At 36.1% G+C, this 15,194-nt stretch overlaps 1 protein-coding gene across 1 annotated transcript in view; it reads left to right on the top strand.

Moving 5' to 3' along the window:
• The window catches only part of LOC103198599 (UDP-glucuronosyltransferase 2B17-like), a 24,215-nt gene extending 10,033 nt beyond the window's left edge, over positions 1 to 14,182 (top strand). The window contains exons 3-6 of the mRNA XM_007942762.2: positions 7,081 to 7,212; positions 7,780 to 7,867; positions 8,661 to 8,880; positions 13,903 to 14,182. Coding sequence (XP_007940953.1) covers positions 7,081 to 7,212; positions 7,780 to 7,867; positions 8,661 to 8,880; positions 13,903 to 14,182 — 720 coding nt within the window. The remainder of the gene's footprint in view (positions 1 to 7,080; positions 7,213 to 7,779; positions 7,868 to 8,660; positions 8,881 to 13,902) is intronic.
• Positions 14,183 to 15,194: the final 1,012 nt, after the last annotated feature.

Genomic DNA, 15,194 nt, shown 5'->3' with positions numbered 1-15,194 from the left:
CATCATAATACAGAAATTAATTTGATAAACAATTAGGAGGATCAGACAGCACAAGTCAGAATAATTCTTAAACAATTCCAGGTGAGCCCATCTCAGAAAGGAGAAAGGCCTGGTGTACCTCTCACACTGGGGTAAGAGTGCTCCCCCTAGCACACAGTGAGGTGATGATAAAGCTTCCTCACAGCCACAGTTATACATAGCACATTCTACAGGTACATCAATTTCATAACATGATTTCAGGACAAGAAGTATCAGAAGTGAGAAGCCCAGAAATATGGATACTCCAAGGTGGTTGTTGTTATATGCTGTTGAGTTGATTCCAATTCATGGCGACCCCATGTGTAAGAGTAAAACTGTGCTCCCTAGAGTTTGCGTTGGTTGATTTTTCAGAAATAGATCATCATGCCTTTATTTCTAGGTAGATTTGAACTTCTAACCTTTTGGTTAGCAGCTGAGTGCAGTATTATATTTTTACACAAGTAATATGTGACTTCTGTGTTCATTTGCCAATGGCTCCCTTCTCCCAGGAGGTATTTTTATAAATGTGCTATGCTTTTTTTTTTTTTTTTTTAACAGCACCATATGGGGGAAAAAAAAAGATGTAGTGGCACTGGCAGAACAGAGCAGTTTGCAAACAAAGAAAGAAGGTGTGTGTTACTTCCATTAAAATATGGTATCATTTGCAGTGCACTGGAACTCCAGTAGAAATATCACTACACAGAATTAAAGCTGAGTTGAGATCATGCTGTAGTGCCTCCTTCCAAGAATCTATATTGTTGTTATTATGTGCCGTCGAGTCAGATACGACTCATAGAGACCCCTCCATGGGTTGCCGAGGCAGTATCACTACGGAAGTAGATTGCCCAACATTCCTTCTGAGGAGTGGCTGGTGGGTTTGAACTGGCAGCCTTCTGGTTAGCAGTCAAATGCCTTAGGCACTATGCTACTAGAGCTCTTTAGAATCTATATTAGTAATTAAAAATTGTAAATGAAGGGTCAGGATCACTCTCACTATGATGTGTAATGGGGTATTTTCATTTCTTACTTATCCCATACATACACACATTTACACCAATATGCATAAATTAGGACAGAGATCTCATATCACACACCTTCTTCTATAGGAATTGAGTGATCAGGTAAAAAGCAGCCCCCTTTTATTTTTATTTTTTATTATTATTATTTTATTATTTTATTTTATTTTTATTTTTGCATATTCCCTCCCCTCCTCTCCCAACCCTGGTAACCAACAAAGAAAATTTCTTTCATATATAAACATTTCCTTGACTTTTTACATAATGGACCAATACAATATTTGTCTTCTGTGATTGACTTATTTCACTCAGCATAATGTCATCCAAGTTCATCCACGTTATGTGGTGTTTTGCAGATTCTATGTTATTCTTTGGTGTTGCATGGTATTACATTGTGTGTATGTAATGTCCATAGTTTGCTTATCCATTCTTCTGTTGATGGGCACCTAGGTTGTTTCCATCACTTAGCTATTGTAAATAGTGCTGCAATGAACATGGGCATGCATATAACTGTTCTTCTCCTGGCTCTCACTTCTTTAGGATATGTACCTAGTAATAGGATTGCTGGATCTAACTGGTATTTCTAATTCCAAAATTTTAAGGAATCACCATACAGTTTTCCACAGTAGTTGTATCATTTGACAGCCCCACCAGCAGTGTATGAGAGGCCCAATCTCACCACATCCTCACCAGTATTTGTTATTTTCTGTATCGTTGAACTTTGTTATTAGTGCTGGGGCCAGATGGTATCTCATTGTTGTTTTGATTTGCATCACTTTAATGGCTAATGATCGTGAAAATTTCTTCATGTGTTTGTTGGCCACCTGAATATCCTCTAAGCATCTATTCATGTCTCCTGCCTATTATTTAATTGGATTTTTGTCTTTATATTGTTGAGGTGTTCTCTAAATTTTAGAGATAAGTCCCTTGTCAAATATGCAATTTCTGAATTTTTTTCCCCAATTTGTAGGTTTTCTTTTTACTCTTTTGGAGAAGTCTTTGGAAGCACATAAAAATTTAATTTTTAGAATTTCCCATTCATCTAGTTTATCTTCTGCTGTTTGTGTATATTGGGTTATGCTTGACAGTCAATTTATGCCATAAATTATGGACCCAAACTTTGCACCTGTTTTTTCCTTGAAGAACTTCATAGTTGTAGGTTTCACACTTAAGTCTTTGATCCATCTGGAGTTACTTACATTGTATGGTGTGAAGTATGGGTCATGTTTCATTTTCCTTCAAATGGATATTCAGTTTTCCCAGTGCCATATGTTATAGAGACCATGTCTTCCCCATTTAATGGCTATCAGCATTTTGTCAAAACTCAGCAGACCACAGGTGTATGGATCCATTTCTCAGTTCCACTCGTCTGTGTGTCTGTCTTTATGCTAATACCAGACAGTTTTGACTACTGTGGCTGTATAGTAGGTTTTGAGAACTGGGAGAGTGAGACCTCCTACTTTATTCTTCCTCAAAACTGCTTTTCTTATCTGAGGTCTGTTTCCTTTCCATATAAAATTATTGATTGGTTTTTCCATATTCTTAAAGAATGTTGGTGGGATCTGGATTGGCATTGAACTTAATATATAGATTGCTTTAGGTACAAGTGACATTTTCACAATGTTCAATCTTCTTATCCATGAGCATGGTATGTTCTTCCATTTTTGTAGATCTCTTTTGATTTCCTGAAGCATTGTTTTGCATTTTTCTTTGTACAGGTCTTTTGAGTCCATGCTAAGATTTATTCCCAAGTTTTTTTTGTTTTGTTTTGTTTTGTTTGTTTGTTTGTTTGTTTGGTAGCTATTGTAAATGGTATTGATTGACTTACTTCTTTTTCTGCAATCTCTTTGTTGGTATAGAGGAATCCAACTGATTTTTGGAAGTTGATCTTGTATCTCCCCACTAAGCTAAATCTCTCAATTAGTTCCAATAGGTTTTTTTGCTGAGTCTGTTGGATTTTCATTGTATACAATCATATCATCAGCAAATAAGAATAGTTTTACTTCTTCCTTACCAATTTGGGTGCCTTTGATTTCCCTCTCTTGCCTTACTTCCCTGGCTAGGACTTCCAATACAATGTTGAATAGAAATGGTGAAAGAAGACATCCTTGTTTGGTTCCTGTTCTCAAAGAGAATAGTTTCAGAATCTCTCCACTGAGAATAATGTTGGCTGTTGGTTTTGCATATATGCCCTTTATTATGTTGAGGAATGTCCCTTCTATTCCTATTTTGTTGAGAGTTTTGATCAGGAATGGGTGTTGGATTTTATCAAATGCCTTTTCTGTATCAATTGATATGATCATGTGGTTCTTCTCCTTTGTTTGATTTATGTGATGGATGCCATTGATTGTTTTTCTGATGTTGAACCATCCTCACATACCTGATATGAACCCCACTATTTCAGTTACCTAGTATAGCTCTGAAAAGAATATACCATAAATGGGATGGCTTGAAGAAACAGGAATTTATTCTCTTACAGTTTGGAGGTTTTAAATCCAAGTTCAAAGTGCCAGGCTCTATGGGCTGGGTAAAAAGCTCCCAACCTTGGGCTTCAGCTCTGCCTCTTGCTCCCGGACCACTGAAGCTAGAGGCTTTTCTTCAGTCAGCTGCTGGCTCTTGAGGCTTACAAGCCCAAGGTTGACAAGTAAAAAGGCATAGTGCCGATGTTACCAAACCACATGGCAGGTCATTAATTCAAGTCGATTGAAAGTCCCAAGGTCGGCAGAGCATGGCAGGCTGCTGAACAATGACACAGCTACATGCCAGGTTCAAACATGCCATAAGCCAGAGACCATCCCCCAAAGCTTCTCCTTATATACAGGAAGTTGATCACATTCCTAAGGCAGCCACTGAGCTGCTCAAAATAGATTCTACCATGGAGCTGAATACCAGTCTCATCTCAGGGAATACTACATCCAGATGCCCAGACTCTCAACAATGGCCAGCCAAGATGACATGCAAACTCAACTACCAACTCACTTGATCATAATGTATTATTATTTTTTGGATATGTTGTTAGAGTTTATTGACTAGGACTTTGTTGAAGATTTTTGCATTTATATTCATGAGGGATATTGGTTGTAGTTTTTCTTTGTAGTGATGTCTTTGCTTGGTTTTGGTATCATGGTTATGCTTGCTGCGTAAAATGCATTTGGGAGGATTCCATCATTTTCTATGTTGTTGAATATTATGACTAGGATTGGTGTCAGTTCTTCTCTGAAAGTTCAGTGAAATTCTCCAGTGAAACCAACTGGGCCAGGGCTTTTTTTGTTGTTGTTGGCAATTCTGTTATGATCTGTTCAATTTCTTCTTTTGTGATGGGCCTGTTCAAATTGTCCACTTCAGTCTGTGTTAGTTTAGGAAAGTAGTATTTTTCTAGAAATCTGTCAATTTCTTTCAGATTTTCTAATTTTTTGGAGTATAGTTCTTCATAGAATCCTGATATTATTGTTTTTATTTCAATTGGTTCTGTTGATATGTCACCCATTTCATTTCTTATTCGTGTTATTTGTATTCTCTCCCTCTTTTCCTTTGTTAAATTTGCCAGTTGCTGGTCAATTTTATTAATCTTTTCAAAAAACCAACTTCTAGCCTTATTGATTTTTCTACAGTCTTTCTATTTTCTGTTTCACTTATTTCTGCTCAAATCTTTATTATTTCTTTTCTTCTGATGACTGTAGACTTTTTTTGCTGCTATTTTTCTAATTGTTGGAGATGTTGGGTTAAGGTGTAGATTTTGGCTCTTCTTTTTTGATGCATACATTTATTGCTATAAATTGGCCTCTGTAACTGCTTTTGCTGTGTCCCAAAGATTTTTTTTGGTGGTGGTGGTAATTCTTTTATGATCTATTCAATTTCTTCTTCATGAGGAACCTGTACATAGACCAGGAGGCTGTCATTCGAACAGAAAAAAAAGGAACACTGTATGGTTTAAAATCAAGAATGGAGTGCATCAAGGTTGTATTCTTTCATTTATTTAATCTGTATGCTGAGTAAATAATCTGAGAACCTGGACTATATGAAGAAGAATGTGGCATCAAGATTGGAGGAAGAATCATTAACAACCTGCAATACACTGACCACACAACTTTGCTTGCTGAAAGTGAGGATGACTTGAAGTACTTACTGATGAAGATTGTAGAATAGTCTGCAGTAGGGGTTACATCTCAATATAAAGAAAACAGAAATCCTCAAAACTGGACCTATAAGCAGCATCATGATAAATGGAGAAAAGATTGAAATTGTCAAAGACTTCACATTGCTTGGTTCTACAATTGACACCAACGGAAGCAGCATTCAGGACATCAGACAACAAATAACACTGGGCAAATCAGCTGTGAAGGACCTCTTTCAAGTGCTGAAGAGCAAAGATGTCTTCTTGAGGACTAAGGTGCACCTGACACAAGCCATGGTATTTTCAGTCACTTCATATGTATATGAGAACTAGACAATGAATAAGGAAGACCAAACAAGAAATGATGCTTTGGAGCTGTGGTGTTGGCGAAGAATGCTGAAAGTACCGTGGACTGCTATAAGAACTATCAGGTCTGTCCTGGAAGAAGTGCACCCAGAATGCTCTTTGGAGGCAAGAATGGCGAGACTTCGTCTCACATACTTTGGTCATGTTGCCAGAAGAGACCATTCCCTGGAGAAAGATGTCATACTTGGTAAGGTGGAGGGTCGATGAAAGAGGGGAAGGCCCTCAACATAATGGATTGACACCGTGGCGGCAGCGATGGGCTCAAGTATAGCAAGAATCATGGAGCTGGCTCAGGACTGGGCAACATTACATTCTACTGTGCATAGGGTCACTGTGAGTTGGAGATGACTTGACGGCACCTAACAACAACAAAAACAAAGATTTTGGTATGTTGTGTTTTCATTCTCATTTGATTCAATGAATGTTTTAATTTCAGTTTTTCTTTTTTCTATTACCTAGTCTTTTTTAAGGAAGGTGTTATTCAGCTTCCACGTATTAGCTCTTTTTCGATCAATCGTCCTATTTTTGATACCTAATTTTATAGCATTATTATCTGAGAAGCTGCTTTGAAATATTTCAGTGCTTTTAATTTATTGAGGCTTGCTTTGTGGCCTAACAAATGGCCAATCATGGAGAATGTTCTATGTGCACTGGAAAAGAATGTATATTGTGTTGTTGTTGGGTAAAGTGCTCTGTAGATGTCTATAAAGTCAAGTTTGGTATTGCATTGTTTAGTTCTTCTGCATGGTTGTTAACTTTCTTTCCATTTGTTCTATCTTTCATTGAAATTAGTGCGTTAAAGTCTCCTACTATAACTATGTAGTCATCTATTTGTCTTTTCAATTCTGTTAAAGTCTGACTTATGTATTTTGGGGATCTTTCATTGGGTGCATACACATTTGTATTGTTCTCTTTTTTGATAGATCCTTTAATCATTATATGATGTCCTTCCTTGTCTCTTATGGTGGTTTTTGCTTAAAAGTCAATTTTATCAGAAATCAATATTGCCACTCCTGCTCTTAAAAAGTAGTCACTGTTCTAATAATTCCTCTATATCAATGCTTGACGATCCCTGGGAGGCAAAAATGATTTGAGTTTGGGTACTAAACAGAAGGATTTCTTGTGGTGTGGTGTGTAGTTAAGGCATTTGGCTGCTAACCAAGAGGTCAGTGGTTCAAATTCACCAGCCAGCTACAGAAAAGAGATGAGCCACTCTGCTTCTGTAAAGATACATAGCCTTGAAAACCCAACAAGGGTCACTATGAGTCAGAATTGACTCCATGACAGTGAGTGAGTGTTAATCAAATGATTGGTAGTTCATAGAAACACTACATAAGTAAGGTCTGGAGATCTGCATCCATGAAAATTACAGCCAAAGGGGGAAAAAAAGAAAACAACCTATGGAGCTGTAGTACATGGCATTGTCATGAGTTGGAATTGAGAACAGGTTTGGTTTTTGTTATCAATATCTAATTTTTTTTTCTCTTAAATTTTTGTGGCCAAATCTTTAAATTTTGTTCATTATTTTGTGGCTGTTTTACAATGAAGCAAATTCTTTCTTCACAGGAATTTGAAGAATTTGTCCAGAGCTCTGGAAAACATGGTGTTGTGGTATTTACTTTGGGGTCAATGGTCCGTAACGTCACAGAAGAAAGGGCCAATACTATTGCATCAGCCCTTGCTCAGGTTCCACAAAAGGTTAGATAAGATGACTTAATGGTGAGAAAGTACTTAACTACTCTGTTTAACTCTAGAGGCTCTGATTACAGGAATTTTCTGCAGAAAAAAAAAAGCACCTACTAAACCTCTGTATTTCTCATCAGAGTTTTAATGTTAAAGTAATTATCAATTAAAAATATCTTGTATTATTTTAACATCTAATGCAAATACTTTTGTTTTCAAACAAATCTGAGAGAAGTTAAGAACTATCGTGACAGCTTTTTTTCTGCAGAAAATTCCTATAATCAGAGCCTCTAGAGTTAAATGTGTCATTGCTAATCTCTTTTCCTTTAGCTATCATGGGTGAAAAAGACATAATTATATTCTGTAGAAGATAAGATATGAAAATGCATTAATTTAATGAGGGTATTGTTATTTACTTCAATGTTTTAGTAGTTCCAGTTTCTTAACATCTCTTATCCTCACTTCATCTGTCATATGGAAAGGATTGAATAGGTGATCTTTTAATCTATTTGGAAGTGCAATTTCATATTACTTTGAAATACTAATCATGAAATGATGTTGTTGTTCTTTTTATTTTAACAGGTGCTGTGGCGATTTGATGGCAAGAAACCAGATAACTTAGGACCCAATACTCGGCTCTATAAATGGCTCCCCCAGAATGATCTTCTTGGTAAAATGACTAAAAATATGAGTAGCAATCAATCAGAGAGATAACAGCTTAACAGAAAACCAATTATTGAGTATTTAGAATTGAAAATTCAAAAATAATCCATAAGTCATTTATATTTATTTTCTAGTTCTAGAGGGAAAAAAATATAATATGTAATATTGGTATGTACAGACATAATCGTTATGGCCAGAAGCATATTATTTCAAGTGTAACCACCTCTTATGTGGAATTTTTTAATAGACTCCTGGATCATCTCTCCATCTTCTAATTCTCCTACCTCTTACCTATCCTTTCCACGTATTTCAAATGCAGCTAAACAAAAAAAGACCCTCCTTAGAAGCAGTCACTCTCCATTTTCTATAGAAAAATGATATCCATAATTTGTATCATGATGTGATGAAACATTTCATGATAAAGAATTGCCTTTGCTTTTTCTGAGTCCAGCACCACCACCATCACACTTCCTGTTGCTTTGAAGACCCTACATATCAGCGTCAGCCTTTTCTCTAATTATTTCTTTAACAGAATATACTGTAATGTGTCTTTTTTTGCTCATGTTGTTACATTTACCCAGAATATTCTGCATCAACTTGTCCACCAAGAAATCTTCTATTCATTTTACTTATCTCCAATCACCATCATTTATCCAATGGAGCCCTCATTTATTACTACAGTAGACTTAGGTGCTTTTTACACAAAGATCTAAAAGCATCAAGATCCTTATATTTCCCATTTCCCATTTTATTTCTAAAACTTATAATGAATAATTTTGCTAAATTCTACTCATTCTTAGGTCATCCAAAAACCAAAGCTTTTATAACTCATGGAGGAACCAATGGCATCTATGAAGCAATCTATCATGGAATCCCTATGGTGGGCATTCCCTTGTTTGCAGATCAACCTGATAACATTGCTCACATGAAGGCCAAGGGGGCAGCAGTGAGTCTGGACATAAAGACAATGACAAGTGCAGACTTGCTCAACGCTTTGAACTCAGTCATCAATGAGTCATCGTGAGTAGTTATGTTTCTCTCTCTCTCTCTCTCTCTCTCTCTCTCTCTCTCACTCTCTCTTCAGTGACATTGGGAGAATGATTTCTCAGAGATTTAAGGATAATACACAAGTTTTGAATAACCACTGAACAGAATAAGAAAGCACTGAAGTTGGGAATGGAAGAACTATCAGATGAGAATAAAGTTGAAGCAGTGATCATAAATGTTAAAACAATAATATTCTGCACAGTTGGGTGGTTTTCTCTCAGCATGAGTCTCATTAAGTTTTCAAACTATTCTAAAATGTGTTTTCCCCCACACTGAGGGACACCATTAGCAGCTCAGCCCCCACTGTTCTGACGTCCAGAGAAGATATCCAGGGTTTGTTTTCAAAACAAAACATGATGTATGGTATCAGAAAATGTGAAGCCAATTGATTTTCCATTCAACAATTCATGCACATTTTGTTTTGTGACATTGATTGCAATCCCCACAATGTAACAGCACTCTTCCACTTCCTCCTTGTGTTTCTCTTTCCATTTACCCTTCTTTGCTATCCTTTTCTGCCTTCAGAGCTTAATCCCTGGGTAAAAGCTGCCTTTTTTCACCCTACATCATTCATTGTTCTAAGTATGTACCATCCTAATGTTATTGTTCACTTCATAGGCCTGTCTTTTGCTTGACTGAAAATTGAGCCATAGAATTGAGTTCTGTTCCAGGCTTAAAGAGTGATTAAGGACTATAGTCTCAGCGCTATAATCTCTATCTCTGACAGAGATACAAGCCTCTATCAGACTCTATCAACCTCATCTTTTTTATAATTTTGAGTTTTGTTCTCCGTGTTTCTCCAGAGTGGTCAGAGATGGTAGCTGGGCATCTTCTTCTGGTCTTAAGGTCAAGGAGGCTGAGGGTTACAAAGTTTATTGGTCCTTTGGGCTCATTGTTGTCATGTGTCTTTGCTTTTCTTCACTCTCTTTTGTTTTAAATGAGAGATTAATAGTTGCACCTTAGATGGCTTCTTGCTAGCTTTTAAGACCCCAGGCATTATTCCCCACAGTAGGATATAGAACACTATCTTTGTGAGTCATGTTATATCAATTGATATAGCTATCCTCCATAAAATGGTTTAAGTTTTGTAAACCAACATGACATAATAAAGCTCATATTCCCATTACATCTAATATTTCTGAAAATTTCTATCCTAATAAATTGATCCCTTCACTGACAAATGGTATAAACAACTAGGGCAGAAATTTTATACACTTAAAACCACTGAAAAATTAGATTCTTTTTTTGTGGTTTTTTAGTTTTATTTGGAAGAATTGTAAAGTGAAAAAGTGACTGACTTGGAAAAGTGTTGTTGCTATTGTTAAGTGTCATCTAGTTGGTTCTGCCTCATAAGGACTCAATGCACAACAGAACAAAACACTTGTGCTGCACCATCTGAACAATTGTTGCTGTGTTTTAATCAATTGTCACAGCCATTGTATCAATCCATCTTGTTGGTCTTCTTTTTACCTGATCCTCCACCTTAGCAAGAATGAGATCGTCTCCAGGGAATGGTCTCCTCTGACAACATGACCAAAGTAGGTGAGAAAAAGTCTGGCCATTCTCACTTCCAAGAAGCATCCTGGTTGCACTTCTTCAAGGACAGATTTTTCTGTCATTCTGAAGTCCATCGTGTTTTCAGTATTCTTTGTCAACACCACAGTTCAAAGGCGTTAATTCTTCTTTGCTCTTCTTCATTCATTTTCCACTTTTCAGCACGCATTATGAGGTGATTGATAATACCATATCTTGGGTCTGGTGCACATTAGCCTTCAAAGTGACATCTTTGCTCCCTGACATTTTAAAGACATCTTTAGCAGCAGATTTACCCAATAAAACACATTGTTGGATTTCTTGACTGCAGTTTCCATGGATGTGGATTATGGATCCAAGTAAAATGAAATCCTTGACAATGTCAGTCTTTTCTCCATTTATCATGATGTTGCTTACTGATCCATGTAGAAGAATTTTTGTTCTCTTTATGTTGAGGTATAATCCATACTGAAGCTTTTGATCTTCATCAGTAAGTGCTTCAAGTCTTCTTCATATTCAGCAAGTAAGGTTGTGTCATCTGCATATAGCAGGTTGGTAATGAGTCTTCCTCAAATCCTGAGGCCACACTCTTCTTTATATAGTCTAGCTTTTCAGATTTTCTCAGCAACTAGATTGAATATGTAGAGTGAAACAACACAGCACTGACACACACTGTTCCTGATTTTAAACCATGTAGTATCCCTGTGTTCTATTTGAACAACTGTTTCTTGGACTATGCACAAGTTCCTTATGAGCACAAATGAGTGTTTAGGAATTCCCATTCTTCATAATGTTAGCCATAACTTGTTCTGATCCACGTGGTCAAATGGCTTTGTGTAGTCAATAGGCAAACATTTGTCTGGTATTTTCTGCTTTCAGCCAGGATTCATCAGACATCAGCAATGATATCCTTCATTCTACATCTTCTTTTGAAATATGCTTTAATTACTGGCAGTTCCCTGTCTATATACTACTGCAACCATTTTTTGAATTATTTTCAGCAAAACTTTACTTGCATGTGATATGAATGATATTGTTTGATAATTTTTGCATTCTGTTGGATCACTCTTCATGGGTGGGAATGGGCACAAATACATGCTGGAATGTTCCTGTCTGAAAGTCAACATTTCTTTTTCTTTTTCCTCTTTTTGAACATTTTATTGTGTTTTTGGTGAAAGTTTATGTAGAAAGTTAGTTTTCTAATCAATAATTCAAGCATCAATCATTCCATGACATTGGTTACAATCCTCAGAATGTGTTAGGACTCCCCTTTTGTCCCCTGTGTTCCCTGTTCCTTTCATCCAGTTTCCTTGACTCTTCCTGGCTTCTCATCTTAATTTTGGGCACATGTTTGCCCTTTTGATCTCATATAGTTGTTTTTTCTAGGAAGCTCATTCTTCCAGGGTTTTATTGTTTCCTTTCTTGCCCCACCTGTAAATTGGCTCAATATCATCAGTCAGAACAAGGCCAAAGCAAAACAGATGATCAATTGTTCATATGAAAATTCAACTTGAAGGTGAAGAAACTAAAACAAGACCATGAGAGCCAAAGTATGACCTTGAGTACAACCCACCTGAATTTGGAGATCACCTCAACAATAGGTGTGACATATTGAACACTAAATATCAAAGACAAGATGAGATGTGGGATAACTTCAAGGATATTATACATGAAAAAAGAAAAATGGTAATTAAAAAGAGAGGAACAAAAAAAAAGATCAACATAGATGTGAGATGAGACTGAAACTTGCTCTTGAATGTGGAGTAGCTAAAGTGAATGGAAGAGATAATGAAGTAAAAGCTGAACAAAAGATTTCAAGGGCACTTGATAAAACAAAGTAAGGTATTAAAATGAAATGTACAAAGACCTGGAGTTGGAAAACCAAAAGGGAAGAACAAACTCGGCATTTTTAAAAGCTGAAACAACTGAAGGAAAAATTTCAAGCCTCAAGTTGCAATATTGAAAGATTCTATGGGCAAAATAATGAACACTGCAAGAAGCATTGAAAAAAATGGAAAGAATTGGTGTACTTTAGCACACCTAAAGCACATTTTATTATTTTAAAAGGAATATACGTTTGGTTTTCTGAGTTCATGTAAAAATGTATCTCTTTAGTATAGATATCTTTATATACCTTTTAAATTTTAATTATGGTGGTGCTGGAAAATAAGGATAGTTTATTAGATGATAAATATTGAATGCTTATTATATGACAGCTATCATACTAAGTAATTCACTTGTATTAAGTGATTTTTCTTTATAGTCTTTCCCTATTATATTCCCAAAATACTTCACAATTAGTGCCCTTTTCTCAAAAAGCCATCCCTCCCATTGTGTTTTTTACATAACAGGGAGAGAAGTTCTCTACATCGGTATCGCTGCAGTACCATACTATAGCACTTTGGGATTCAGAGTTCATAAATCAAGTGCCTTTATTCACTCTTTTTCCTTGACCATAATCATTTTCAAGAGAGAAATCAAATACAACTGCAATGTAGAAGTGAAAGTTTGAGCACTATCCAGATTTTAAAATAACAATATTAACAAGAACAACAACAATAATAATAACACTTACTGAGAGTCTACTACATAATAAGAATAATTCCAAGTATTCTAAGACTCAATGCACTATCCCTCACAATAATCAGAGAAACAAGGCACTAACATCATCAATTCCATTTTAACAAAGAGACTATTCAGACATCACAGAGTGATAAAAATAAATTGCTTAACATGACAGCAAGTAAGAATCAGAATCAGGATTCAAACCAAGGAATCCATTTTCACTCTATTAACTATGAAATCACTGACATAAGGTCAATATCAATTTCTGGCCAGCACCAACAGAGATACCCAGTCCTGCCTGTACTTATCCCTGGGACTCATCATGGACAAGCCTCCTATTCTAGGCAGTGGTATTGTTTTGAATCTTGCACATCAGGTCAATTAACAGTTTCTTACTAGATAATTTAAACATATCAAATTATTATGTTTTTCTTTTCTTTTTCTTTTTTTGCCTTTAGGACATAGCTCATTCCATCCTCTATCCTAACAATACATGTATTCTCCAAAATTCTATCTTTCTTTACATCTTGAAATCCCATACTTTCAACAAATCCTAGTGCATAAACTATAATAATCTCAACTCACTGCGATCAAGTCGATCCCAACTCATAGCAACCCCCCCATTGGGTTTCCAAGGTGGTAAATCTTTATGGAAGTAGATTGGCCATTCTTCCTTCCTCAGAGTGGCTGTTGGGTTTGAACTGCCAATCTTCTGGTTAGTGCTCAATATTCCTTAGGCACTGTGCCACCAGAGCTTCTTATAATCATCTCAGAAGAAAATAATATGTGTTTATTCCACTCTTATATAGCACTCATTCTTATCGTTCGCGTGAAATTTTCACAGTTATCCATTCTTGTTTATTCTCTAAGTTGATGTCTATTTGATTTCCCCTTCAGCTATAAAGAGAATGCTATGAAGTTATCAGCCATTCATCATGATCAACCTGTTAAACCCTTGGATCGAGCCGTCTTCTGGGTGGAGTTTGTCATGCGCAACAAAGGAGCCAAGCACCTTCGTCCAGCTTCCCTCAGCCTAACTTGGGCTCAGTACCACTCTTTGGATGTATTAGGGTTTCTACTGGCTTGTGTGGCAATTGTTACTTTTCTTGTCATAAAGTGTTGTTCGTTTGGTTATCAAAAGTTTTTTAAGACAGAAAAAAAGGAAAAGAAGGACTAGGCCTCTGTAAGGCCTAAGACTAATAGGCATGGTAAATGATAACATTACATTTAATTCAGCCACGATGGTTCAAGTTGTGGGAAAATCCTCCACCACACTTTACAAAAGCTGTGCCTGTTCTGATTTCCCCGTATATATTAGCCTTGGTTAATTGTTAGGGTGATAGTTAATCTATTTTTCCTTAAGAAGGAATCGTCCTGTACTTTTGGTAAATTCCTTCTCAATATTCCTCTTGAAATGGACAGTTCCCTTCATCAGATAGATTATATTCAAGGTATTATTCTCATTTTGTAAATTCGGGGGAAAAAAATCTAATTTGATGATTTTATATATAATTGTATAACTGGAAAACAAATGAAACTTCCTAGAGCTTCAACCTGTTGATTTGAAAAGATCAAGAAGTCTGAAATTTTCACTGTGAATTTTCAGGAACATTTTCTATAAAAAGAATGTGCATTCATATGAAATTTATGTATCTCTCAAGAAATATAAAATATTTCTTCATGAAAATTTTCTTCCTTTCAGAAGTTCTGAGAAGTTTTACCTGGCTTCCTACCTGAAATTATAGAATTCTGTAAAGTCTTTGATTAGAAAGACTGAAGATATTTTCCACATTAAATATGCTTGAATTATTGTTCTCCCTTTATTGAATGACCATTTGTAATTGGATTAAGACATAAAATAGAAGGAGAGAGTAGCTTCCTTGATTAGGAATGAGAGATGGGGTCCAACAAGTTTAGTCCAGTACCTCTGGATAATAATGTTAAAAGATCTCTAATAAGAGCTCTCATTTTTCACCTTATCTTATTGATTCACATGCTGTAATACCCAACATTCTTAGGATATGGAAACCAGAACTCTATATAAATCTTTTCATTGATTATTCCCACAATCACACAGAAAAAGTAAGTTGGAGACAGAATAAACAGTTATATTTTGTTATGTGCAACAACTTTTAAAACCTATGCACTAAGAAAGCATTTGAAATGACAATAAGGTCTCCAAACTTGTC

Source organism: Orycteropus afer, unplaced genomic scaffold, assembly GCF_000298275.1.
Source record: "Orycteropus afer afer isolate SDZICR_OR568_19922 unplaced genomic scaffold, OryAfe1.0 scaffold00098, whole genome shotgun sequence".
NCBI classification, from domain to species: Eukaryota; Metazoa; Chordata; class Mammalia; order Tubulidentata; family Orycteropodidae; genus Orycteropus; species Orycteropus afer.
This window is presented reverse-complemented; position numbering and strand designations above follow the sequence as displayed.